The following is a 26,604-nucleotide window of genomic DNA, read 5'->3' on the forward strand; positions in this document are numbered from 1 at the left end:
ACAGTTCAATAGTTATGTAACTGTGCAGGTCTTAACTTTACAACTGTTGTATGGTGTAAATCAGTGCAGGGACATGTACCAGCCACCAAAAAATGGCCAGATTAGATTTGAGCAAATGTTTTTTTGTGTGTGTGTGTAAAAACAGTAGATTTAAAGCTGCCCATCTTGACAATGAAACACTGAAAATGAATACTGGATTATTCTTTCAGTCTCATATTCATAGTACTCAGACTGATTGGGTTTGGTCTCCATAAACTCTTCACTGCTGCCGAATATGGCACCGTTGTAAACATCCGTGGAGCGGGGTCCTGACACAAAACATAAACAGATGTGAATATGTGCAAAAACTTCCGCAGTAGCTGAGATATAATGCTGTGCAGTGCAAAACTGAAACACATAGCTAGAGAGTGGGTTTGGTTTGCGCTCCATGTCCGCGCTGTAGTCCTGCCTCAGGAAGCGCCAAGTAGCACCTCCCGTTTCCACACAGGAGCGCACCAGTTTACCGTAGCATCAGCACTGGAGATGCACGCCGACCGAAGACACAGCTGCTACTCTGCGAACAGAGGCGTCTTCTGCAAGTAGACTTCCACTGGAGAAAAATTTAGACGACATGTCCTGCAACTCTCCCTTTACAACTTGATTTTTTCCCCCCCGCAATGTGTTTGTATTTGGATTAAGTTTTCACGTCATTTGGAGGGACACGGTCGGTATGGGGGCAATGAGGATAACTGTCGCTTCCCGTGGATGATGATGTCCCACGATGAACGCAGGTTTGTGGTAAATCTTTTATGATTTTGTCAGGAGAGTGCAAACTTTAAATGTTTTACTGCAAATAAAGTAGAGCGAGACTGTTTGTGTGTTTGTGTGTGTATGTGTGCGTAAGAGAGGGGCGTAAAGGGTTAATTTCTGAAATTGATTAATTCTGTCTGAAAACATACCGTATTTCTCATCATTGTTAGGCCTATCTTTCACATATTTTAAGATACAAACTGAAATCTAATGCGACTTAAAGCAGCCTATTGAAGTGTTTGCAGTCAATTACTCCATCTGAACAATGACAAATCAACAGATCAATAGATTGATCATATAATACTGCAATTTTAATGGAAATAAACCTGCTAGTTTTCACATAACCACAAATTTCGTGAGATGAATTCCATATAAAGAAATTTGGAGTCACTTTAAATCCACAGCTACAGATTAAGATGAGTCCCAGTAAAGTTGCTTTCAGTGGAGGTCTCTACTGGGAAAATGTTCTGTTCTGGGATTAGTATTAGTGTTAGAATTAGGATTATAATCTATGTCTGCGAGGGTGGACAGAGCCATTGTTCTATACAGAAGGTCACCTGTCCTGCAAATTCTGTCATGCAAATGAATTAATTTTAAATGAAAGAAGTTTAGAGATGTTCCTTATTTGTGGTTTGACGTCTGGTATTTGTCAAAAGAGATCTTTAACAATAAAATCTATTCTACATCCTCATCACTTTAGATTTTGTTGTTTTAGCTTGACGGGTGACATTTCATGATGAGGACACAGTGAAATCATATCCTGAGAGTTTGGCATGGCCAAGGTCCCAGTGTCTATCTCTTCCTTTGTTTTTCAAACATTTGTTTTAATTGAATTCTTGTTGCATAATTCATATCCTGTTGTGTGCAGTTGGGTGCTTTGTCAGACTGAGACCCTTGTTTTCTCTCCCAGTTTTATTGTTCTTTGACGCACTCAAAGGACCTTTTCAGCAAAAAAAATGTGTGTGTGTGCCTACATGTGCGTATGTGTCTGTGTGAGGCAGCATGAGTATGTTTCGTGAGAATCGGGGAAGAATGACGAGAAGGAAGTCCATTTGTGTTGTGAAAATGTGTACTCCTAGAGAGGTTCATGGAGTAATGGGGGGCCATGCTGTTAATGTCCTTCCCCCCGTGGACATCCTGTGTGGAGTCCTTCAAGGGAGGCTCTCCTGGATGAGTTAATGAAACCTAGAATTCTTAAAAGAAAGAGCATAGGGACATTCATACACAAACATTGTGGGCATAAAGTGATATATAGCAATGAATGGCAGTGTCTCACAAAAATTACACATTCAGACTTATGTCTAAAGAAAAAGCGAGAGACAGGCAGACGCACTGGCAGAAAGAGAGAGAGCATTGCGAACACAGAGATAGCCAGAGTGCACACAGGGTTTAATAGGATGTGCGTCAGGGCAGGTACTAAATAACAGGAAGAGACAAGGGGTGTACACACTTTGTTAAGTACGGGTGTGTTTCATGACAATTCTAAATATCATAAGCAGTGCTCTTTAATGACTTCACAATTTTTGACACTTAACTAAATGTTGAGCAAAAAGCAGTGTCTAAATGAGGACAGAATTAAGCTGCTTTTATATTTCCATTTCAATGTACATAACAAATTTTGTGGAGTATGAAGAACACATCATTTTTAAAGGTTTTAAATACAATGAACCAATCAGTTGTTAAATCCGATCCTGTTATAAGCCTCCAACCTGCATGTGTCATTTCCCAGACAGGGAGATGTTATTGTTCCTCCTCTAAGTACCCTGTGGCTCTGTTGTTTTTCCTGCTGATAATGTCCCCTGCAGCATTCTGCATGTCACTGACTACTGTACAGGACTGGGCTTCCTCTTTGCATGCTATACAGGAACAGTATCCACATTTGTATCCTTGTAGTATGTTGTATGTAGTCAGTTTTTTAAAAAGTATTTAAGAAATCAAAATTTCATTTATGTAACTTCAACAGCTTTTTCATTATCTTCCACTCTCTTTGCACAGATTTTCAAAATCCACTGCAAGTCCCTCGACCAAAGGTTCGCAGTCATCTGACCATCAAAGTGCAGTCCAAGCTGATGTCAAGGCCTTGTCCCCCGGTCCCTGGTCCAAAACCTCCTGTCGCCCCCAAGCCTAGACCCCTGTATGAGCCTCACCCACAGGGGGAGCTGTGTTCCCCACAGATCCTCAGTAACGGAGACCTGGCTCACTCTGACAGGGAGACGGAAGATCTACATGAGATGGTTGAGGAGAGCCAGGACAATGAGGAGAAAAGTGAGGAAGAGGATGGGGTTAATGACATAGTAGAAGGAGAAATAGAGGGCGAAACAGAAAACGCAGAGATATTGAATGATAATGATGGTGACAGAGACAGCATTGGCTCTGAAGACACAGTCAAAGCAGATGATGGTTCCACTGTAGACACTACTGAGGATGAAAGCACTGACAATAACTTGAACCAGCCTGAAGATGGCAATCACACAGAGGATGAGAATACACCTTCACTTCCTCCAACTGAAATGGAGGATGAAGCAGGAAAGGAAGAGGAAGAGGAGGAACAGGGTTCTAGTGAAAAGACTGAAATACCCTGTGATCTTCCAGGATACTCAGATGAACATGTAGAAGAACAAAACCTTGATCAAACACAGTCGCTCAGTCAGGGTGATAAGGTCAATGATACTGGACTTAATGAAGCGGACAATGAACAAAGTGAAGACTGTGACTTACTCACAGATGAGACTGAGCTGGAAGCTGAAGGATTTGCATTTGGATTCAGTGTGCTTCCAACTGTAACTGAGGAGTATCCCTACGATGTGATTGGCCCCACAGATGATGCAAGTGATACATGTGAGTCATGTGACCAAGCTGAAACCGAGGTGTGGCAACCGGAACGTGCCACCAAGGACGTCTCTGGCTGTTTTCGATTCACATCCAGCACTGAGGATGTGTTCGGGCCTTACTCAGTCATTGAAGCTCTTCCGACAAATATGACTGGCACTGCTGACCCTGAGTGGGCCCAGGATGATACTGATGACAAACCGTCAAATGAACTGCAAACGCCAGGTGCTTCCAACCAGGAACCTTATTATGTGTCATCAGATGACGTGGACAAGCTAGAGGATAAGCAAGACCTCTCTGATCAGGCTGACAAAGACAAAGCAAAGGACGGCGAGTCAGCAGATGAGTATGCTGACATTGACGATTCCCTCTGCCCTAAAGATGATGATGAGCAAGTGGAGTGTGTCTCATCGGAGGATTACGTTGAGATAGGAGATGAGGAAGAAGAGGAAGAAACGGAAAAGAGACACATTAAAGGAAAAAGTGCAAAAGAGAGAACAGCTAAACGTGAGCAGGCTTTCCTCAGCCACAGAAAAAGCTGCCAGCCTCGTCTCAGGTTGTGCAACATCACAGTGCCAGTAGACCTGGACTTGGGCCGCACCCCCGAGCTCACAAACAGGGTAGTTTTTGCCCACACCACTGAGGCCTTTGAAGAAGACATTGAGGAACTGGACTGCCATATTGTGCCTTATTATGAGGACACAGAGTCAGACAGTGAGGAGCATATATACGAAGAGGCCGGGTTTGACTCAGAAGGGGAGAACTTTGTGACACTAGATAGGAAGACTATTGTCACTCGATCACGCTCTTATTCTGGGAAAGTTCCGGGTTATGTCCCAGAGACTGTGCCAGAGGAGACAGGGACAGAGTACCAGAATCATGACTACTGCACAGTGGCCTTGGATAAGAACGGTGAACCACTCAGCCATTCACAGCAGCCTGGGGTTAACTGTTTGATCCCGTCTATGAAGTCTCGCCACTTCTTGTTGTACTCACGTTCTGCTGAGGGTGCAGATTTGTCATTGACCACTCCCACAGAGGATAACCAATCTCTAAAGGATGAGATCAGGATGAAGAGGAGAGATGACACTCTTTCCCTTCCATGTGTCATAACTTCTTCTGGAAGCTTCTCCCAGCGTAGTCATCAATCATCCAGTGGTGTTTCCACGCCAACCTCTCTGGTGGACATCCCTCCACCCTTTGAACTGGCATACATCACCAAAAGACCAGTCACAAAGAGTTCCCCATCCCTTTTGATCCAGCATGAACCCAATGACCAACTTAAGAAGAAGAAATCCTCCTTCAAGCGCTTTCTGGCGCTCAAGTTCAAGAGGAAGACAGATTCAAAAGGTTTTAGTGATGGAAGTGTCCGCTCTTCACGTTCTTCCTCTGAGTCCAGCCACCATGGCCCAGTGAGAGTCATAGAGCTTGACCGTAGAAGCACAGGCAGCTCTCCTCAGCTCCAGTCACACATGGTGAACCCTCAGCAGCGACCCACAGACCTGCCATCCGCCTTTGTCCTCTATAATGACCAGCAGAGGAGGAAAGGTGATCCCAAAGCTTATGGCAGGGGCGTCTCTAGAGTTGAGTCCTTTGAGGAGAGGTCTCGTCGCTCCGCCATGCCTCTACCTTTAACCAAGCCCCGCTCCATCTCATTCCCCAGTGCTGACACCTCAGACTACGAAAACATCCCAGCAATGAACTCAGACTATGAGAACATCCAGATCCCAGGCAGACCAACCAGATCCCACACTGTGACTGAGTTTTTTGAGGGTTCAAACCGCACAACAGCTCCCTGCAATGAGAATGACGGCTATGTGGATATGAACAGTTTCCCTGGGATTGACAGCAAACACCAGACATTTAAAGAAGACACTGAAAGGTATAGTAAAAGCTCACTGAATTTAAAATGGTTTTGTGCCATCCCAAGCAAACCTTAAAGGGTCGGTTTACCCATATTACAAAAAAACATGTTTTACTTCACCTAGCCATTTAGATAGTATGGTTTTATTGTCCAGATTTTGAGAGAGTTGTCTGAGATTTCTGCCACAAATCCACAATGGAGGACTCATTTAAATTACATTTATAGACCTTCACCCAAATGGTGGAGATGAATGGAATTTTGTTTGTGGTGCTCACAGCATTAAAAAGTTACACTTATTCTGGATAATACTCAGACCACACTGTGAACAGTTTTCACTGGAACTACCTTCTACTGAAGAAATAGTCCCAGTGAAAACTGTTGACAGCTCAAAAACAGTTCAACATGTGGGCAAATAAAACCAAAACTATTTGCATGGCAACATATCACAAACCTGGGTGAACTGATCCTTTAACACAAAATTATTCATCAGCACCATCCATTATTAGTGATTGCATACCTTTTAATTAATGACCCTAAAATGTGTCTTTATTTATGATTACATATGGTGCTTCAGCTAATCATCTTATGTATGCCAGGATTTAATTCTAGATACGAAGCATATATCCTATATGTTCACCTGTTGTTTATCCTGTAGTGTAGTGAGAATGTTTATCACTGGAACCACTCTTTGTCCGCTGAGTTGTCAGGCCAGGACCTAACCACTCAGAAGTGCAATCTTGACCTCTCAACAGCTGACAGATATTCTTACACTGTATCTCAAATGAGCAGCGGTCACCTGGCTGAGTAGAATCGGATCTCCCTCTTGTAAGAGAGTGTTCAGTGTGAGATGAGCAGCCTGCTGTGTCAGGCATCACTGACTTTGGGAAGATGGACAATGCTTGTGGGAGAGCTTACTCCTGTGTTTCATTTGGTGGATTTAGAGGTCACATCTGGTGCTGCTGCCTCCTATGCAGGTTTGAGGTGATAGAACAGGTAATGGCAATTGGGTAGCTCACTGAGCACAGGTTATCCACATTATAGAAAGTCATTATGGGGTGCAATTAAAAGTGAAAGAGTATGGGGTGTCGACGACAAGAGAGCTCTTTTCACACAAGGAGGTGGAGAGAGATGAGGAAAAGGTGAGAGAACAAGGAGACGGAGGGGGTGTGTTAATAGAAGCAGCAGAAGAGTAAAAGAAAACAAAGAGTAGAGTGATGTAAATGAGGGGGAGGGGGAAGCAAGAACAAGAGAAAGGAGCAAGAGCAGTTCTGGTGTAATTGCTCTCCTGTACCTGACACTTATGGTTAAGTTTAGGAGGGTTTTTATTAAAGTAGCTCTCTCCCGAGTGCTTCTCTGTCATTGGACCCTTGAGGGGCTGCAGGATTTACTGCAGTGTGTGATAGAGTGAGGAATCACTGCGGTCAGACTGTACCAAATTACCCCAGCTTGTGCCACAGATTCAGCCACTACGGGCCACAGTCTTTCCCCAGTCTTAATAAAATAGTTGTGTTTGATGACCTGTGTGTAGTCAAAGAGACAAGTCATTACCAAGAGCTCCCTAAAAGGCTTAAGATAATATCGGGGTAGAATGCCTCTACCTCAATTTATTTTTATTTCTTATGGTGCCCTTTCTTTTATAATTCATGTGCAGCTTACTGTTTTTTATTTTACAATGTCTTGTGGCTACTGTCTTTCATAACTATTTGCCTATGTAGAAGAGTGTTCAGCATATCATTTATACAACTTTTCACACACATCCAGCCTGTAGTTACCTCTCCTGTAGACATTTTGTGCAGTAGACACTATACTATGATTTCCCTGCTGATTATTTCCAGTTAACTTCAAACTTTAAACATATCTCAGCATTTGAAAACCCTTCCATTTCCCAGACAATCGTCCCTCAGTGTGGTCTCTTTTTCTCCCAGTGATGTTATCGATGTGGCTTATTGTGTGGTGGAGGTCTCTCACCACTCACAATGATGCAAAGGGCCTATCTGTCCTGTCACCTCGACTTCACCGCATTTCCCCGGAGAGGCTTCTGTTGCCAGGGCCACTCTTTCGTGTGTCTATATGGGGATGGTTTATGTTTATTTGAGTGTGAGTGCGTATATGTGTGTGTACATCCAAGATCTTAGTCGGGTGTGTAGTCAGTGTCGGTGTTTATCCCTGACTTTGTGTGTACATCTCGCACCAAGCTCTGTTCAAAGCTTGACATTGCTGCCGTCCCAGGCTGCCTAGCTGATGATGACAGTGATTTATTGAGAACACATTCAACAGTCAACATGCTTGTGGACCCACAGAGAAAAAGTAGATTTTTGTGTTGAGGAAAATGACCGAATGGCCCCAGAGCATTGCTATAGTGGCAGACATGCTTTCAAAGAACTTACAAAGCTGCTATGCCACAGACCTGGCTTGTTTCCAGTTGTGTGATTAATGCATAACACTATTCAGACACTACTTCAGCACAAGCAAAGAGACATGTTCATTAGCAAGCTACCATAATGTACAGTGGAAAAAGAATAGGCACGCTAATGATTCATCCCAAAGCCTAGCCAAGGTATTTGTCTGTAAGTGTGTATGTACATGCGTATATGTGCATGTTCACTTAGTTGCTGCTTTATAAAGATGAAGCTCCTGCTGAGAATGCAGTCTCAGCAGCATTGTCCTTGCCAAGTAGCAGCGTAGCAACACAATGAGGAGAAAAACAATCATTTTAGCAACGAAAGCCCAGGATTTGTGATTGTGTTCAACTTAGAGACCATTAAGTGTGAACTTTAAGCAGTTCCAGGTGGACTCACAACAACAATGGAGATGTGTTTCTGTCCCTATGCAGTGCTAGCTAGTGGTGTGGTCTGTAAGGTGGTGCTAATGCATGCAGTATTGTACATCTCTAGCTTACCCTTTGGTGTTATTTCGCTCCAAACAGTTGAGCATGAACTTCTTCAGAGTGATGACAAAGCCCTGCCATGGCCTCTAAAACAGCTCCCCCACCCACTGTTATGTTAGTGTTAGTAGTGATGAGGGAGCCATCTTAAGTACATTGTTGTACTGGGTGGTGGCTGTGTGCTGTGTGGCGAGGTGGTGGACAGGGTGTGTCGTTGGCTCGCCAGGCCTGGTGCCAGGCGCTCTGAGGTCATTGCCAGGTCATCCCCAGGGAGGAAGTGTCCAGCCTAGGAGCTTCCCACCAGCCTGTTTACAGGAAATGCAGGACGAGGGTGGGGCTCTGGCGGGAGGCGGGGAGGTGGAGACAGGGTAAGACAGATAGGATGAAGGGGGGAGTAGGGGGTCACCATAGTGAGGCGGAGGTTCCCAGACTCTCCCTTGAATAACAAGATGAGGTGTGGTCATGTCAGGAATGCCAGGTCTGCTGTTATTGTTGCGCCAGTTTTTTCAGGTATGCCTCTCGCTTCATACACCCATCACACCACAAAGTACAGGATGAGTCAACTGCAAGCAAGTAAGCAAAGGTTATAACACTGTTATATGCATATGTGACCCTGAATCACACTGTCACATGATACATGGTTATTATTATCCAAAGCCATCCTCTATCATATCACAGGTATAGGGGCAGTAGCAGTCAGAGCACCAGCATCTTCACAAATCACTTCATCACAACGGCAGCAGCAGCAGCACAACAGCCATAGGCAACGTAGATATATGCTTTATTGTCATTGCATATTAAAACACAACACAACTTAGTTCGGCAGCAATCTACTCCACTTATCAGCATAAAAAAACATGTAATCATCATCACTAAAAGCAGCAAACAATTTAAAACTGCTCCCATTTTCTTAATCCCCCATCAGTATCCCAATCTTCTATAGTTAGCAGGCTAATGAACCTATTCGGCTGCGCCTATTTCCTGTAATAGTGCCATTACAAGTGGAAAAAGGCCTGTCTGATGGTGCCTAATATATATTTTAATACTCAATGTTTAGCTCAATTGAATTACATATTACAGGCATCATTGAATTCACAGGGCATTGGTGGAGTATAGGTCTTTTTACAGAGAGTCATTGTGTCCTCCTCTGAATTTGACACAGTAGATTTAACTTTGTGGTGTTATAAAAGACGTTGCAATCGGCTTGCATAATAGCATTGCCTTAATGGACTTGTTAAAGGGATTTACGTATTGCCTTATTACAATATCAAATATTTGTAAGTTTAAATATGGTGGATTTGGGATTTGATTGTGGAAAATGGGCTTGGCAGGGAAAGAAATAATTTGAACTTTCAGCAAGAGCAACATGAAAAATAAGTTTTCTGTCCAAGAGAAATGAAATTAAAGAAATTATTCTATTAGTCTTTTCTGGTAGACATCGTGAATTGGTCACAACCCTCCCTTACAGCAGAAAAGGTGCATTTTCAGAGATTGCAATATTGATGTTTTAGGGTGAAAAGGTGAAGGTGAGAATCCCAGGCAGAGAGTTTCTGTTGGACATATGAAGGAATTCCCCTCACTCGCACAATAAATCAGCTTAAGAATGAGTTCAAAGAAGACCCATCCCTGCTGTTCACTTTCCCACCCAACATCACCCAGGAGCCCAAGCCAGGTTGACCCATCTACTCTGAGGTCAACCATGAGTAATGGCCCATAGGTGCTTTCTTCAGCCCACACAATAGGTTAAGTTAGGTTGTTTGTATGTGTGTGTGTGTGTGTGTGTGTGTGTGTGTGTGTGTGTGTGTGTGTGTGGTGCAGTGTGAACCTCATGAAGTATGAGCATGTCTGAATAGAGATGAAGTCCTGCGGGTAACTCTGTTAACCTCTGATCCTTCCTCCCCGAGCCTTCTACTTTCTGTACACACAGATGATTTTTGTGGGTGTGTGTGTGTGTGTGTGTGTGTGTGTGTGTGCGCATGCGTGCGTGTGTGCGTGCGTGTGTGTGTGTGTAAAGAAGTGAGAGTTTGTCTGAACAGTAGGTGTGCAAGTGCAAATGTATCAAATTGTCTGCTTAATATATTTTCCTCCCAAAAAATGCTGACCTTAAATTTCTGATATAATTTTGTTTTTTGGTGTATTTTTCTTATTCCAGTGGCAAATTAGTCAAATAAAATTAAATTAGTCAAATTAAATAATGTAATATTTTGCCTCAGCAGTGGAGTTTAGGGTAGTGTTTAGAGGTGACAGTCTCAGAGCTGTCCCTTAGCTGCTTTATAGCTGCTTTTAGATTGTTATCCACTTATCATCCTGATAATGTGAATTTTGTCAAACATACTGATGGGCGTTAATGGGCCAGAGGACATTAATAATTACCACAGGTAGCATTTAAAGGGATTACATGAGAACTGACCTACATCGTGTCCCCCTCAGGTAGAGTGGCACACTAAAGGATTACCAGTGTACATACACAACTGTGCCATCTGTGATGAGAATGAATCAGGAAAGGGATTACAGTGTGCCACTGGAGAACTCCATATGAGGACTGGAAATGTTCAGAGACGCACACAGGAAAAGCAAAAATATATATTTAAAGGAGAAATAGTCATCCCCAGGCATATGGGTTATTGCTCACTGTTTAGGAAAAATGTGGCGGGAAAGATACTGTGCAATGTCTTTTCACTGTAAATGTGCAATTTTGAATTTCTGTCCTTAAAGCACTGCCACTGAAGACATGCTGTAGTGCTGCATAGTGATGCTATGAAATATATTCATATTTCTGATATTTGAGTACCCTGTGCTGCTTTGCTGTACTCATACTGTCTTCCTTCCCTGGTCTTGTTCCTGGCAGTGCCTACACAGAGCCTTTCCCACTGAACCCGGTATCTGCTGGGCTGTCAGTTGAGGAGGACCACGGGCGTACCTCAGAAGAGGAAGAGGGGGTTGGAGAGCAAAGTTATGACCGACAGGTGAGTTATGGGACACAGAGACAAATGAAACAAGGGTAGAGAGCATTGCTCGTTCTGTCCTCTGAGCAACTGGGCCAGCAAATCAACATGATGAGCAAAAACGCTGCAAGGATCCTAATGAATGTTTTATCGTATTAATAGGCCTTAGTTTGGAATTTTAAATATTTAAGACATGCAGGTGATTTAAACAAAAATGACACCATGCCATGAAATAAAATGAATGAACAAGAGAACCTAAATGCAATTACTGAGCACTGTCCTATGTGAGGATGCATTACAACCACTGTGGCTCACATTCAACAGCTAATATGGCCAATATTGCTGATCAGATGTTGCTCAGTGAGTGATCCATTTAACATTTGGGAGTTAATATACAGTACGTAAACAGCTCTTTCTGATACACTGCTGTGCTAGCAGAAATGCATCACCTCAAACTCCCCAGACTTCCTTACAGTAAAAGGCAGCCATTTTACAGTAATTCGAAGATGGACCCCACCCGTCCTGCCACCACAATAATATCAGGCCCTGCTCCCATCACGTGACATGCATTTCCTTGTTTTCTTCTTCTTCAAAGAAAAAACACAATAAATGAGAGAAAAACAGAGCGGAAGAAGGCCAGAGAGACTTGAATTGCCCCCCAGGAACAGTTCAGTTTAATGGAAGTGTGTTTTGGTTTTATTTTAAGGAAATGAGCATCAATGTGCTTTGAATGCAGTATTTGTGAAATGCCCCACATAGGAAAAAATAACTGACAAAGTGAAGGAGCTTTGCCGGTAAACCCCTAAATGGCTTCAATGTTATGTTTTGGCTCGGATGTTTTGAGGCCTGTGATTAGCCTCTAAATCAATGGGCAGCACTGTTGTCACCACACACGCAGTCTCTCATACATAATGCATCTGAATTTAAAAGTGAGAAAGCCTTCATGTCTATGCCGCACTGTAATGAAATAATCAGTCTTATGTTGACAGCAGATATATAAAAAAAAAAAAAAATTTTGCTTTTTTTGCCAGTCTCCTTGGCTGCTGCATAGCTGTTCCTATTAATGTTTGAGAGGAATAAGTGCCCACAGAGAGCCTTTAAACATTAGCTGTGTTCATTCATCTCCCACTGTTCTCCCTCCCTATCACGCAGATTGATGGGCGATCCCGAGCGTTCTACGTCGCAAAAGAGCTCGTTGACTCAGAGAGACTGTGAGTATCTACACTCGAGGGGTTTTCCCCGTTTACACTGTCCTCCTGCTGCATGTCACCACACATAAAAATGCTGCATCCAAATCTGATATTTTGCCTTTTCATGCCCGTATGTCTGCTGCTCTTCCTTTCAACTGTATCTCTCCTGCTCCTAAGCTAATTCATCGAGCTGCGTGCAGAATAACTGACAGCCAATTACACACTAGCCTTGCCCTTGTCCTGCTTCACACTTAACCCTTCCTCTGATGTTGTTTTCTCAACATGCATAATTGAAATAATTTAATGACTCTTGTAGAAAGATTAACATTATTGTGGTAAAGGTGACAAATTCCCTTTCACAGTTAAATTACATTCTCTCTTCTTGTTTTCCAGACACGTCAGTGCCCTCAAGTACCTTCAAGAGGTAGGAAAAACTTTCACTGCCACACCACAAGCGTGTCACATTAGCTTATTCTTAAAATGTCTCTTGGTTTAAGGCCTATTAAACTTTCTTGGAAACCTACTGATAACATCATATCCTGTGTGTCTGCTCCCCAGTCTCTGTCTCCTTCTTCTCCTCCCTCCCCTGTTGTAAAGCTCTGTTCAGGTTTATCAATGTTGTTGCAGCAAGATCTACTTCCTGGTCTTGACAAAGTTGACATGTTGTACTCTGGTGCGGTCAGTTGTAAGATGACGCAGCGTGTGTACACCAGGCGCTCTCTGATGCTGTCCTTATATCCTTACTCCACTGATATGTATACTCAGATACTCAAGCAACTCGCCTGGCAATCTGCCACCTCAAGGTCATGAAAAGGCTGTTGGGGCCTTTTATATTGTTATACTGAATGCCATAAAATGGAGATTTTTTTCTCTCACTAGTGTAACGAGTGTAGTTAATGCAGGACAGGGGATTTAAAGGTGAGCTGTGGTAAGCCTCTGGAGGTCAACCATGCATCACAGCCAACTGTTGCCATCTTTTTCCATCATTTCCCACTCACCGCCTGTCAAAACAAGCCCACATCCCTGCAGAGTTAGGAACAAAGATGGATTTACCAAAAAGACCACATGAAATGAAACCGTTGATACTGAAACAGTTTAAAACAATGATTACATTTTGATCAAAAAGAAAAGTCATACGGGAAAGGTGAGCTAGGCAACACCTTCGCAAGAACAGCGTAGAAGAGTTGCTATTAAGGTGATGGTTGCCAGTACAGATCTGACAGGTAGAGTCATTGAACCCAGAGAAGCCCATCAGTCAGCCTGTACCTTATAACCTTGAGTAAGGTCATAACCTGAATTTCTCATGTGTGCCCCTGCACGTTGATTTATGAAAGCCTGCTATGAGTACAAAAGCAGCCGCTTTGTGTAATGTGTCATTTGATGCCATTAAACAGCAATAATGCAAATATTATACAATGGACCTCTCTAATGATCATAAACCTGCAATCTCATCATGATACCCTATTAAACTAATTAGCTGCTGTGTGCCAAAGTACAGACAGAAACATATGCTGCAAGTCAGTATGGGCATCAATGCTTCAAAGGTGACATTTTGACAGTCATTTCCAAGTGTAGCCTGAACCGTTAGATCTCTTTTTTCTGTGTTAGTGGTCTGTTTTCACAATTTTTTCTCACTTTTCTTCAGTGTTAGCATACCATTTAATTGAATCTTTTTTCCACCTTTCAAAGGTGACATTGAAGGCTTTTTCATTATGCTGTTGCATAATGCATAGGTACAGTGTTTTACACGCTCTTGTTATTCTTCAAACTTCAAACTGTTATGTATCTAGATATTAGTTACTGTTTGCTGCAGACTGATGTCATAATTAGCGTGAAATTGAGTAATTCAGCTGGGACAGCGCAACCTGCAAAAACACACAGTTTGGGGGGAAAAAACAAGCGTTATGTGAGAGGCACATGAGCTGTTGTTCCATTGTTTGATAAGAAAACAAGAATGCAAAGAATTTCCAGATCCTGTCCCCACATAGGAAGAGAGGCCATGCTCCTCTTCTGAAGGACTTTCCCCTATAACAACTTCAACATATGAGATTCAGACTTATTATTTTTTCTTGTTTGTGACCCGTGACCCCCAAACAGATTCTCTCTGCTGAGTTATGACTGAGCATGACTGACTGCTCAACCAACTGCTTAACGTTGCTTCTTGACCTGCCTTACGTGAGGAAAATAGGGATAAGGTGGAGAGTGGCCTGGCGAAATTGAGAGTAAAGCTCCTCTCATTCATGGATCTGAGTGTGTATGCGCATGTATGTCAGTGTGACCTGGGAGACAGTGTCAGCCAGAGCCGTTAAAGTAGCCGTTCGTCTCCCCCGGCAGACGTGATGAATGTTAACTCATACAAGATCGATTGTGCATGATGAACGGCATGTTCTGGAGCGCCCAGTGTCACCACATTATCTCACAGCCAACTGGGACGTCTTTATTTGTTTTATGTCTGTGCTTTACTCATAACTAGAATAGATGGGCTCCAGACACTTATCCCTTACAGACACACCATGGCTTTACGTATGTTGTTAGTTTGCCCAACAGCTTTGCCCACAGAGAAAAAAGATTTTTTAAAGCATGTTGACACCTCCTGACAATTCAGCTACTTTCATTTATATTTTGTCTTCATTTCCTGAGTAGATAAATAACCTCTCCTCTGGTTCTTCACTCCCATGTGCCATAACTCCTCATATTAGTCCTCTTAGTCACTGACACTGCAGCTATTAATGCCTGTTGCTTATGTTTTATGTGTGCTGAATGGACTTGAATTCACTGTATTTCAGTGGATTTTTTCACTCTTGTCTGAAGAGAAATGAAAAGTGGGGATTGTACAAAACAGCATGGTGGAGTACCAAGGTCACTATTACACCTGGTGGTGTAACTCTTGTGCAGGCAGTGCCGCCTTTCCTGAATGCCTGGACAGAGCCCAAAGTGGTGGGGAGTCACTGAGGTGATACGAAGGGAGGGTGGCAGGAAGGATGTTTAGGAGGATCTGACCTTCCTTCCTTCCATTTTTCTCCCCCTGTTCATTTCTCGTTCCTCTATGCCTTTCATTTCTCCTGCCCTGCTTCCCTTCTTTCTTCCACCCTCACAACCCTTTCCTCTATTCCTCTCTCTTTTTCTAACCCACACCTCATCCCCACTCTCATCTCATCTCTTTTTTCTCTTGTGTAGGACTTCAGGTCAGCAGTGGTCGAGGCAGTGGGTGAGGAAGGGGAGCCGGTCCTGGAGGAGCAGAGGTTGGAGGAGATATTGGGTGTGCTCCCTCAGGTCTACACCCTCCACAGCAGCATCCTCACTGAGCTGGAGGAACACATTAGTCAGTGGTAAGAAACACCACAGACATAACTGATATTTGTGCTGTGGCTTACTCTTGTACAGTACAGCTGATGCTCAGTTTTCATATAATTTAATACAGTTGTATATAGCCAGAACCCACACACATATGAATTGCTGAAACTATGACAGACTAATGACATGGATTCCCTTCTGATGTTACAATAATTACTCTACACTATCTTAAAACTGCTTTATAATGCACAGCAGATTGGCGTAATAATTAGAGAAATCATTCTTCAACCAAAAGGCCATGCATTTTGCATGGCAGCCATCACCACTGCACTGAAGCGCCTTTGACTACTAAGTTTTGGTATTCTATTCTGTACTTGATCCTGCAAAAGATAGATTTCTGTATTATGGAGATTAAAGACCTCAAAAATGAAAATATCACAAAAGAATGCTGCATCTCTGAGATGGTGCAGATTATTCTTTCTTATCTAAAACATCAGTAGTGATGTTCACCCTCACCTTTTCTTTATAGACTAAACATTTTGTACCGGTGTTTCACAATTATGAAGGGACATAAGATAAGAGATCATGATGAAATGCAGTCACAACAAAGTATACTCACACACCTGGAATGCACTGCACATCACAGACTTACTTTATTTAACAGTGTAAGTTTTTTTTCCTTTTAAAACACATACACCACTTTGTAAATGTGCACTAAGTGTTTAAAGAGAATGATACTTAATCTCTGACTTTCCTGTCTGTTAGGGAGGAGAGCCAAAGGATGGTAGATGTGATCCTTTCACGTCGTGAGGACTTTGGGGTATTTGACACCTATATCTCTGAGTATGATCGCAGCATGTCCTTACTGGATGAGAGCTGCAGGAACAACCCGGCCTTCGCCGGCATCGTCAAGAAATTTGAGGTAAAATGTTGGACAGACTAGACTAGAACTTGACCACATAAAGGGAGCTCTTAATTGTGTCTCATGGCAACACTTAGCCTTTTTGTACAATGCCAACTTTTTTTCGTCTTATCATTTTACCGAGCATTCAGAGCACCACATGACACCAAATGATCCTCTTAAAAGGGGAACTGGAGGAAATATTTTGGCAGTCACATATTCAAATCTCAGGCTCAGTTTCCATATTTGTGATGGGAAAGTGAAGCCTTGTGGGGGTTTCTAGGGAGCAGAGATCAAACCTAGTGTTTCCCCTGGTGCTCACTCAGTAGCTCTCAACTTAGATTTTGTCACCCAGCTTCCAGGGGGAGATGATGGCCTTTCTAAAACCCTCTCTACCCGAACCTCTCCATGGAACTCACTTTTCCACTGTCATGCTCGCTTATTTTATATCCATTTCATACCAAATACTCATTCTTTGTCGTGGCGTAGCGTGGATATCTTCATCCTTGACACAGACAGTGAAGTGGGAATAGGGTGAAGAGATCAAAATTCATCCGAGGCCCTTTCTAACAACAGGACAGTGGACCACTTTTGATCAACACTTTATCTTTATTTTTAAAGGGAATGTGTGTAGTCTGAGCTGGTAACAATAAGAACATTGACTACTTTTAATTAAAAGACAGGATATTAAGAGAGCCTATAGATAAGACCACAGACATACAATAATAGATTTCTCATTTCCAGTGCCGGTCTATAGAATTGATTCACCATTTACAGAGTTAAAATCACTGTGTGGCAGCATGCAGGTCACCTTGGATAGGTGACCTATTTTTGTTTGGTAATTTAAGAGTTGTTAGTTTTTTGTGTAATTTTGTGTATGTTAAAGTTCAGGTTTTACAAAGTTACCTGTTCAACTCAGCACCTTTTTTACCCAAATTTACTAATTACCAGTTCTGTTGTACTTTGATTTGTTGCTAGTGGCTGACACAATGGTTCCAGGCGTTTCTAGTCTGATAAGAAAATCAAACGGACAAGGCACCAACTGTCTCTGCTCATGAATATTCAGCAGCAGCTGCCCCTTCCAAAAAAACTTTGGCTCTGCCAGACTTTAGTTGAGCTAATGTAAACAGAAAACAGAGAGGTGAGATTGAGACTCTAGGCCATTGCCATGTACCTTAAACACTAGTTTTCTTGTATTTTACAGCATGCTTTCATGCTTGGTTTATGTCGGCTAATCATTTAGCCCATGATAACCTTGATCAAAGTCAATAATGTGTCTGTTCATTTTAGCCTCATGAAGTTGATATTAGTCACTTTTTTCATTATAAACCACTAATTGCTACCTGCAGAAGCTATAAATGCATTGACCTGCAAAGGAAGGCAAAAGCATGAAGGGAAATGATCTTATCTAAGGACACACATTTATTTTTTCTGCCGAAAGGTTGGTTTGTATAAAAAGTGGGCTTGTTTCTTCTTGCTCCCCATTCTTGTCCATTTAAAGACTGTGATTCATCTTACAAAATTAACACCCAGAGGCATATTCAATAACCTTTTCTCAGTCCAATGGCAGATTCACCACACCTGCCACCACATATGTACACTGCATGCATATTGTATTTATATTTCCCATATTGCATATAAGCCTGTAACCTAGGGTCTGTCCTCCCCATCTTCCCATACCAGGGCACTCCGTGTGTGTGTGTGTGTGTGTGTGTGTTTGTGTGTGTGTGTGTGTGTGTGTGTGTGTGTGTGTGTGTGTGTGTGTGTGTGTGTGTGTGTGTGTGTGTGTGTGTGATGGATGTTGTGCTGTATCAGAGCACTGTCTTGGGACCTGCATGGTGTGTGTGACCCCTCTGTAATGAGAGAGAAAGAGGGCCGAGGGATCTTACAGGTCATGGGATACACTATACCTACCACTGAGAGGGACAACGGTCATTTATCTGTTGGCTGTGCAACACTTCACAAGTCGTTATATTTCATTGGAGTGCAAATACTTATTTGAACATTTTCAGTAACTGCTTGCAGCTATTTTTGTGAATTTAAAAATGTTCGTTCCTCATCTATCGCAGCCATTATCTTCTCTTTCTTCCTTTTTCAAATCTTCGGTCCTTGCCTCCTTAAACGCCTCTCTTTCCTCTCCACCATCCTGCTCCCTTGCCTTTATTGCTACAAGCCAAAGTCCAGCACTATAAGTGGTAGTAATTTCATTGCGGATGTGGTGATGACAGAGATGAAGTAGCCACAGAGCCTGATCAGATCAGTGCTAGACCCTTACAGGATTAAAGCCTCCTCTCCACAGCTACTTGCTTGTTTACTGCACCGTCTATGAACATTGGCCAACACAGTGTGGTGTGTGTGTGTGAAAGTGTTTGCGTCTCTGTGTGTTTGTATCTGATTGTTTTGCAGGGGCATGTCCATACACAAATTGCGTGGATCTCGTGAAACTGATTTTATGAAATCTCTTTCCAAACCACTCCAGCTTGGATTTATATTCATGTCATGGCCTGTGTTTGTGCAAAGTGTGTGTGTTTTCTCTTGTGCAAGAAGCCCAGGAGGAGGCTGTGCAGCAGGTGGACAGAGAGCGATAGACGGAGAGAGCGATGGAGTGAATTCCTTGTAAAGGCAGCTGGGCAATGAGGCAGACAGAAGCTAATTAGAGAAGCAGCCTCCTTTACAACTCCCCAATTAGATCAGTTGTGTGTGCGCGGGTAGCAAATCAGCTGGCTGTGACTGAGCCTGAAAGGTGTGTTTGTTTGTCCGTGCATGTGTGTTTGTGTGCACCTATGTGTCTAACTCCCAGCACGAGGCATCGCACTCCCTCCTCTCTCTTTCTCCATTTGGCTCGCTCACCCAAACAAACCACATGCTAATTATCATCTCTGGCACGCCTCAGAAAGCCACTTCCTCTGAACAAGTGTCAATTGGATGACAATTTACAAGCGACACTTGAGGAGAGAGGATGTTCTGAAGCCAAGCGGGCTTAATAATGGAGAGCTGGTTATTATTGTACTCAATGCATTATGCAGTGATGAAGAGAGAGGTGGAAAGAGAAAGGGGTGGAGGAGGAAGATAGATGGGAGGCAGAAAAGTGAGAGAAACTCAAACTGATGTGTGGAAGATATATGGAAAAGGACAGAAAAGCAAGTGATATACAAACAAAAAGAGAAAGTGTGAATTCATGGAGGTTTGTTCATGAAAAAACGGTATCAACTCTGTTTTTCTTTGACTTTATATTACAGAGTGTGATAATGAAGACAAAGAGTGGTTTGTTGAACCCACATCCCATCCCTTACCCTTAATAGGCCTAGTCAGTGTTATCTCACTAGCCCAAGGTCTGTGTGTGTATGTTTGTGTTTGTATCTGTGTGAGTGTGTGTGTGTGTGTGTGTGTGTGTGTGTGTGTGTGTGTGTGTGTGTGTGTGTGTGTGTGTGTTGTGTGTGTGTGTGTGTGTGTGCGTGTGTATTCAGTGTAAATAAGATGAAGATGCTGTTTCCTGCAGAGTGCTATCTGTGCCTCTCTAATGAAGGATAGGACTTCATTAGATTAGAAAAGACCTGTGTGTGTGTGTGTGTGTGTGTGCGCGCGTGCGTGTGTGTGTGTGCATAGGTAGGTGTGTGTGTGTGTGTGTGTGTGTGTGTGTTCCCTGTTCCCCGTTGCTCCTCTACCGCTCAGGGCATAAATACCTGTCAGAGACAATTAGATCCTGATTGATTTTCTAAAGCTCTCTTTGATTGTGCCAATTTCTGTCCCCTTTCACCTGCAAATGACTGTTCTGAGAAGAAGAATGGGAGTTGCTCAGGTTTTTTTGTGTGCCAGAAAAATGTGTGAAGGTCGGCTTGACCGACAGTGTTCCCTTGGTCACTTCTGACCTTGACTTGCAGCTTCAATTATAGGGTTAGAGGACATACAGTAGTGGTGGTTTTCTGCGTGCGGTGCAGGGACACCCAGTGGTTCCTTGGTGGGTCATCACAAAGAGCAAGAGTTTAATTTTAATATAATTTCATATAGCAGAAATGATAAGATTTCCATGGTGTATAAAGTTAAATAATTAAATAACTGAGCACTAATAAAATTCTTCTCATACCGGGTCCCCAAGACTAAATCTGCCACCCATATACTAATGTGTGCATTTCAGATCATGTTATTAAATATTTGACAGCCTTAGATGAACATATTATATTAAATATTACTGTGTGTCCCTGCTCAAGTTTGTGTTAAAGTTTAGCACATATTCCACACAAATGAAAAAATCAAACTAGTGTCAGTGGTATGTGTATTTGTGTGTGTGCAGACAAGAAGCCCAGAAGATGCTGAAGTCCCACTGAAACACCAGCTGCTGCAGGTTATAGTGAGAGTCCTCCAATATCGCATGCTTCTCACAGGTAACACACAAGCATACACTCATGCACATAATCTTTAAAGCGAGCCTGTAATTTTGCCTTAACTGCAGCCACTGTAGCCACAAGTAACAATCACGGGATAATGCTGAATGCCAACAGACAACAAACAGTAGTGTAGGAGTATCACACAGAGAGGCTTCACAAACGGACTCAGTAATGTCAGTAACTCCGCAATATCTATCCTCAGTTAGATAACATTAGCTAACATTAGCCACCAAAAGCTACTGGTCATACCAGACCAAGTGGAATTGTAGCCACAAAAAAAGAAATGGTCTCACTTTAAAGGACTTTTCGAGTCCCATATGAACACTGAAAGGGTTTTTCCTCGCTGTAATCATTCCCCTTCAAATGTGCTTTCAATGTAAGTAATGGGGTCATTTTGCGCAAAAATGCATTTAAAAGTTGATCTGAAGCTTATATGAGGCTTCAGCAGTCTGAGTTAGTCATATTAAGTGGATATCTGCCACATTTACAGTCTTTTTAGCATCAAATTCCCTCTTTGTGTTTCCTTGGACAGTGTTTCCCTGTAGAGCTGTAACAAAAAGAGGGACTTTGGCACTAAAAAGACTGCAACGTTGAAAGATATCTACTTGATTTGACTCATTTGGATGACTGAAGCTTCATTTTAGCCTCAGATAAACTTTTAAATACATTTTAAAGAAGGAGGCTTGTGGATTTTGGCCCCCATCACTTATGATTATGGTCAGTATGTACAGGTGGAATGATCATGGCAAGAAAAACATGTTTCAATGTTCATTGAAGGGCACCTGACAGTTGTTTTAAGACAGACTTGAAAAAGTGTGAACCTGTCCTTTAATATTCACCAATTCACCACCAAGATTAGCTTAATGCCGAGAATTAGCCTTGTGCACTGAACAAGCAGACTTTACAATTTAAAAAATTGTCACCATTTTTCTTAGTAAGCATTGACTTGTATTTAAACAATCCATTTCAGCACCATATTTTCATGTCTTGACTATTTTTTCTGCATCTTCTCCAGATTACCTGAACAACCTCTCCCCTGACTCTAAAGAATACGAGGACACACAAGGTAAACCTGCAGAATGGAGCTCTGTGATATTCATAACCTGAGCCACAGTAGTGATGTTTTTTCAGCTAGTGAAAGACAAACTGACACACACTGCAGCTGCTCAACATGCATCACAGCCTAGTTGTTGAGATACAGCCACTGAGTGTGTCTTTATTGAAACCAGTTACGCATAAATCTCTCTTTCTTTCTCTGTTTGTGTTGCAGCTGCCTTGGTGATCGTGTCTGAGGTGGCAGATCAGGCCAATGACAATCTGAAACAGGGGGTGAGTTTACTCTGGATACAGCCCATGTGTTTGTTACATTCAGAGTGTTTAGCTCCTGTTGAGTTTGACTTAGTCACAGCACAGCGCTGCCATTATTTAGACGCTTCTTTATAGTCCACTTGGCAATGAAAGGGCAATTTTCAGATGGACATCAAGCGTGAAGAATTAGACAGCTGAAGTTTTCTTGCGTATGAATCCCTCTTCTAAATGACATGATGGAGTGAAGGAGAGGTCTATCACTCCCTGGCGACGGCCTCCGCAGCTTGTTGATTAACGCAAGGGGCGAGGAAAGTTGATGTCATCAGAAAGTCCCAGGTGTATCATTACAAAGGGAGCAGTGTAAGGGTGGACATGACTTACACTCCTCCTCAAACATGAGCAGCTCATGGAGATAATTCACAAACCCTCCCCCCACTGTCACTACTCACTGTCAAGATCCCCATTGCCTCTCTTTTGGATCGCCTCCTCTGTTTATCACACTCTCTTTTTTTTCTCTTTAATGCACACACACAGGCTGACAGACAGTGGAAACACAGGCTCCCTCTATCTCTGTACCCCCCTATTCAGTTTTCAGTATCACATCCCTTTCCGCTCCCCCTCTCTTTCATTCACATACAAACAGGGACGGTTTCATTCTCTGTTTCTTCCCTTGTCCATCGCTGGATAATCACCCTCCATCTCTTTGCTCTCTCCTCCACCTCAGGAGAACTTGCTGCGTCTGGTCCACATAGAGTACAGCATGAAAGGCAAGAGGGACCTCCTGAAGCACGGAAGGGTAAGTGTCTGGCCAGCATTACAGTTTCAGTATTAAATCATAGCAACACGTTATTATGTAATGATATCTGATGACCAGTCCCTATTGACCTTCACAGGATCTAAGAAACACATAATTAATGAAAGCAGCAATTTGACGGCCTAACATGCTTTTCTGATGTTTCAATTCTTTTGGCAGATGTTTGTCAAAGAGGGCACTCTTATGAAGGTCTCAAGGAAAAGCCGGCAGCCCCGACATTTATTTCTGGTAATAATCTTCTTTCCATACCACAGTAATTTTATCATATCAGACTCATTACAAGACATTAAAGCCAGTGTTTAACCCTTTAAAGTACTGTTTTCATCTATTCCCATGTAGTTCTGAAGTTACAGGTTGACACTTTCATAAATATGCTTATTCACTTTCTTGCCAAGAGTTACTTGAGAAAATTGATACTGCTCTCATGTATATTAAAGCAAAAACTAGGGCCAGCAGCTCAGGTTAGCATAAAGACTGGAAGCAGAGGGAAACAGCTAGACTGACTCTGTCCAAAGATCACTAATTAACAACTTATATCTTATTTGTGGAGCTTTAAGTGCTTTCCTATTTCCTGACTGGTCGCAGTGACTTCTTGTAATAATAATATAATAATAATAAACTTTGTTTATATAGCACTTTTCAAAAACAAGTTTAAAAAGTGCTTCACAGACATAAAAACAAAATACACAATGCAATTACATATCAAAAAGTTACAAGGCAATAAGAAATGGAAACAAAGGTAACAGACCAGTAGTTTCTGTTTGTTGCTAGGCAACCTCAAGGTGAGGGTTTTTATATGGATCAAACAAACAAAATATAATGTGTTAATCAGTGAGCTTTAGAGTTGCTGGGAGGCGGATTTTGTTATCTTCAGCTGTTTCCCTCTGTTTCCAGTCTTGATGCTAAGCTAAGTTAACCACCTGCTAGCTGCAGTTTGATATTTAACAGATGTGACATTGATCTTCTCATTTAACTCTGGGCAAATAATAATATATTTCTGTATTTCCCAAAACGTCAAACTATTAATTTAAAGTTGTTAAAACTGACACTGTATTTTGTACCAGCGTGGTCCAACTCTTCATTAAAGTTATATGATGTTTACACTGAGTGAATTCAAACCAATGACTCCATTCGTCTTGAGCATCATTTTACACACATTTCCCCATAATTTAGCCTCATATATTTGGTAACTTTGGACACTTTTGGATCTCCACTACAGTTTAAACTGTATGACATTATGCTTTTAAATCATTGTTACATCTATGACTTGATATGGTCCACTGCAGGAGAGAAGGCATCTGCTTTATTATTGTATCGATGGTGAAAACAAAGCTAGCATGGTCTGCAAAAATATGGGGGAATGTTGGGCGGAGGTCAGTCTGGGAGGTGGTGAGGTTGGGAGGGGCACAAGGCCAAGGCTGTAAGACCTCCACTAGGCACCACACCCATCCAGCAAGGGCCTCCCTCTCCACTCTTCTCCTCTCCTCTTCTCCCCTCTCAGGACTTGTTTTCCAGGGCCCCGCTTCCTTACAGGATGTTTGGTGTGGGTCACTGGATGCTGGCTTCCTGTGTATTGGGAGGGGACTGACAGCAAAGTGAAGGCCAGACAGCCTGTAGAATGCAGGGAGGAGGAGGTGGAGGAGGTTGAAGGGGTGTGGGGGTGTTAGACAAACACATAACGTGAAATAGAGAAGCCCACTCTATTGTTTCATGTGCAATCAGTGCTGTCTCATGTTATGAATTATGCTTAAGCTACAAATCCGCAGGAGCAGCATTTATGACTTTGTCTTATACTGGTTGATCCAAATAGAATACAATGTGAAGATACTTATCTTTTTTTATTTTGCGTCATTCCATCATTCTTCTAGACCCTCTAAACAAGACTTCAGTTGAGCAATAGCTAAAAGGGATTGGTGGTTGATACCTCTAAGCTATTAGAGTTATATAGCCATTGGCTTCCTAGAAGTGGACAGCTTCAGTGGGTCAGGTGTTATTTATGGGCTTTTAAGGAAAAAGAATCCAAACAACAGTGAAGATGAAAGCCATCACTCACCTCAGCGGCAGAGAGAATGGCAACCTTGTTCACAAGCCTGGGCTCAAAGAAGAAAAGAAAGCAGGCCGAATGAGTCAGTGAAGGGATTAGAAAGATGAAGATGGAGATCCAGAAAGCTGCCCGAGGAAAGAGAGACTGAGTGAAAGAGGCAGGTGAGGGTGGTGAAGGGTTAGTGGATGAAATGAGATGTTACTCCTGAAAAAGTAAAATGTCTACATGTTGTGTCTCATCTGGGAAAGTCGTTTGTGAAGTCTGTTGGCACTCAGCCGGGTTTCCGTGGAAGGAATCTTCGAGTAAATGAGCAGCGCAGGGTGGAGTGGACAAATTGCGGTGGCTGCGGCCCAGAGGTCGCAGGCGGGGCTCAGGCTTGGCTATCATGCGCTGTTTTGTCTCCAGCCAGTTAGCCAGTGAACCCGTAACTGCGGCTGTTTGTGTTGTTGTTGTTGTGGTGAAGGTGGCCGGTTCCACCCAGTCCTGGTTCTCAGTGTAGCCTGAGAAGGCTGGGAGAGCGAGGGGAGGCCTGGAGCCCGGAGCAGGGTGGAGAATTCCTGGATGCTGCCTTTACGGCCCCAGCGGATGTTTAGAGCACACATTAGGTGTGACCAATGATGTCATCTCTTTTGTCTGGGAAGAAATGAAATACCTCTCATAACACAATGGACTCTCGGCGTGTTCAAGGGATCACAATACTTTTGGTCTGACAAGCAAATAAACACGTTTAACGCCTTAGTTTGTTGTGTGCATACATGGGAAATTGGGCTTGCATAGACATTTGTGAGCTCTGTGAAAGGAAACGCAATTGAAACAGTTAAGCCCAGAAAGTTGCTTTGAAGAAAGAAAGGATAAACAAAGAGCTTTGTGCTGCAATTTGAGATATTTCTATTAAGGTAACACCACCACCTTGTGGTGAAGGGAGGTATTACATTCTGAACAGCTGAGAATTGAGGTGTCACTCACTCTTTAATTATTTCACGTTGTCATTAACCTACTATGTTATGCTTTGAAAAACTAAATAAATGAATGAATAACTAATAATAAATATTTTGTCTCTCTGTCTGTGTCCTCCATCAGATGAATGATATAATGCTGTACACCTACCCACAGCAAGATGGGAAATACAGGCTTAAGAATACTTTATCTCTGTCTGGGATGAAGGTACATTGACTTTTAACCTCTGCAATTCTCACCTCATCTCCAGTTTATTTGTCCACAAGGTTTGTTGACTGAGCTGTGATGTGTTTTTGCCCCTCAAACACATACAGGTGAGCAAACCTGTCCTAGACAACGTGCTGAACTGTCTTAGGATTGAGGTGTCTGACATCACCATTACACTCTCTGCCAGGTGAGC

General features: G+C 42.6%; 1 protein-coding gene across 2 annotated transcripts in view; it reads left to right on the top strand.

The window, feature by feature from the left end:
- Positions 1-378: 378 nt before the first annotated feature.
- The window catches only part of fgd5a (FYVE, RhoGEF and PH domain containing 5a), a 31,493-nt gene continuing 5,267 nt past the window's right edge, over positions 379-26,604 (top strand). Inside the window, exons 1-14 of one of the 2 annotated variants that reach the window (XM_044349122.1) lie at positions 379-770; positions 2,785-5,500; positions 11,215-11,332; positions 12,464-12,522; positions 12,895-12,925; positions 15,679-15,830; positions 16,561-16,717; positions 20,988-21,078; positions 22,097-22,147; positions 22,352-22,410; positions 23,114-23,185; positions 23,363-23,431; positions 26,328-26,411; positions 26,519-26,598. In XM_044349122.1, the coding sequence (XP_044205057.1) occupies positions 761-770; positions 2,785-5,500; positions 11,215-11,332; positions 12,464-12,522; positions 12,895-12,925; positions 15,679-15,830; positions 16,561-16,717; positions 20,988-21,078; positions 22,097-22,147; positions 22,352-22,410; positions 23,114-23,185; positions 23,363-23,431; positions 26,328-26,411; positions 26,519-26,598 (3,749 nt within the window). In that variant the 5' untranslated portion in view covers positions 379-760. The remainder of the gene's footprint in view (positions 771-2,784; positions 5,501-11,214; positions 11,333-12,463; positions 12,523-12,894; positions 12,926-15,678; positions 15,831-16,560; positions 16,718-20,987; positions 21,079-22,096; positions 22,148-22,351; positions 22,411-23,113; positions 23,186-23,362; positions 23,432-26,327; positions 26,412-26,518; positions 26,599-26,604) is intronic. The other variant, XM_044349121.1, reaches the window with a different exon arrangement.

The sequence above is a fragment of the Thunnus albacares genome, chromosome 4 (genome assembly GCF_914725855.1).
Source record: "Thunnus albacares chromosome 4, fThuAlb1.1, whole genome shotgun sequence".
NCBI classification, from domain to species: Eukaryota; Metazoa; Chordata; class Actinopteri; order Scombriformes; family Scombridae; genus Thunnus; species Thunnus albacares.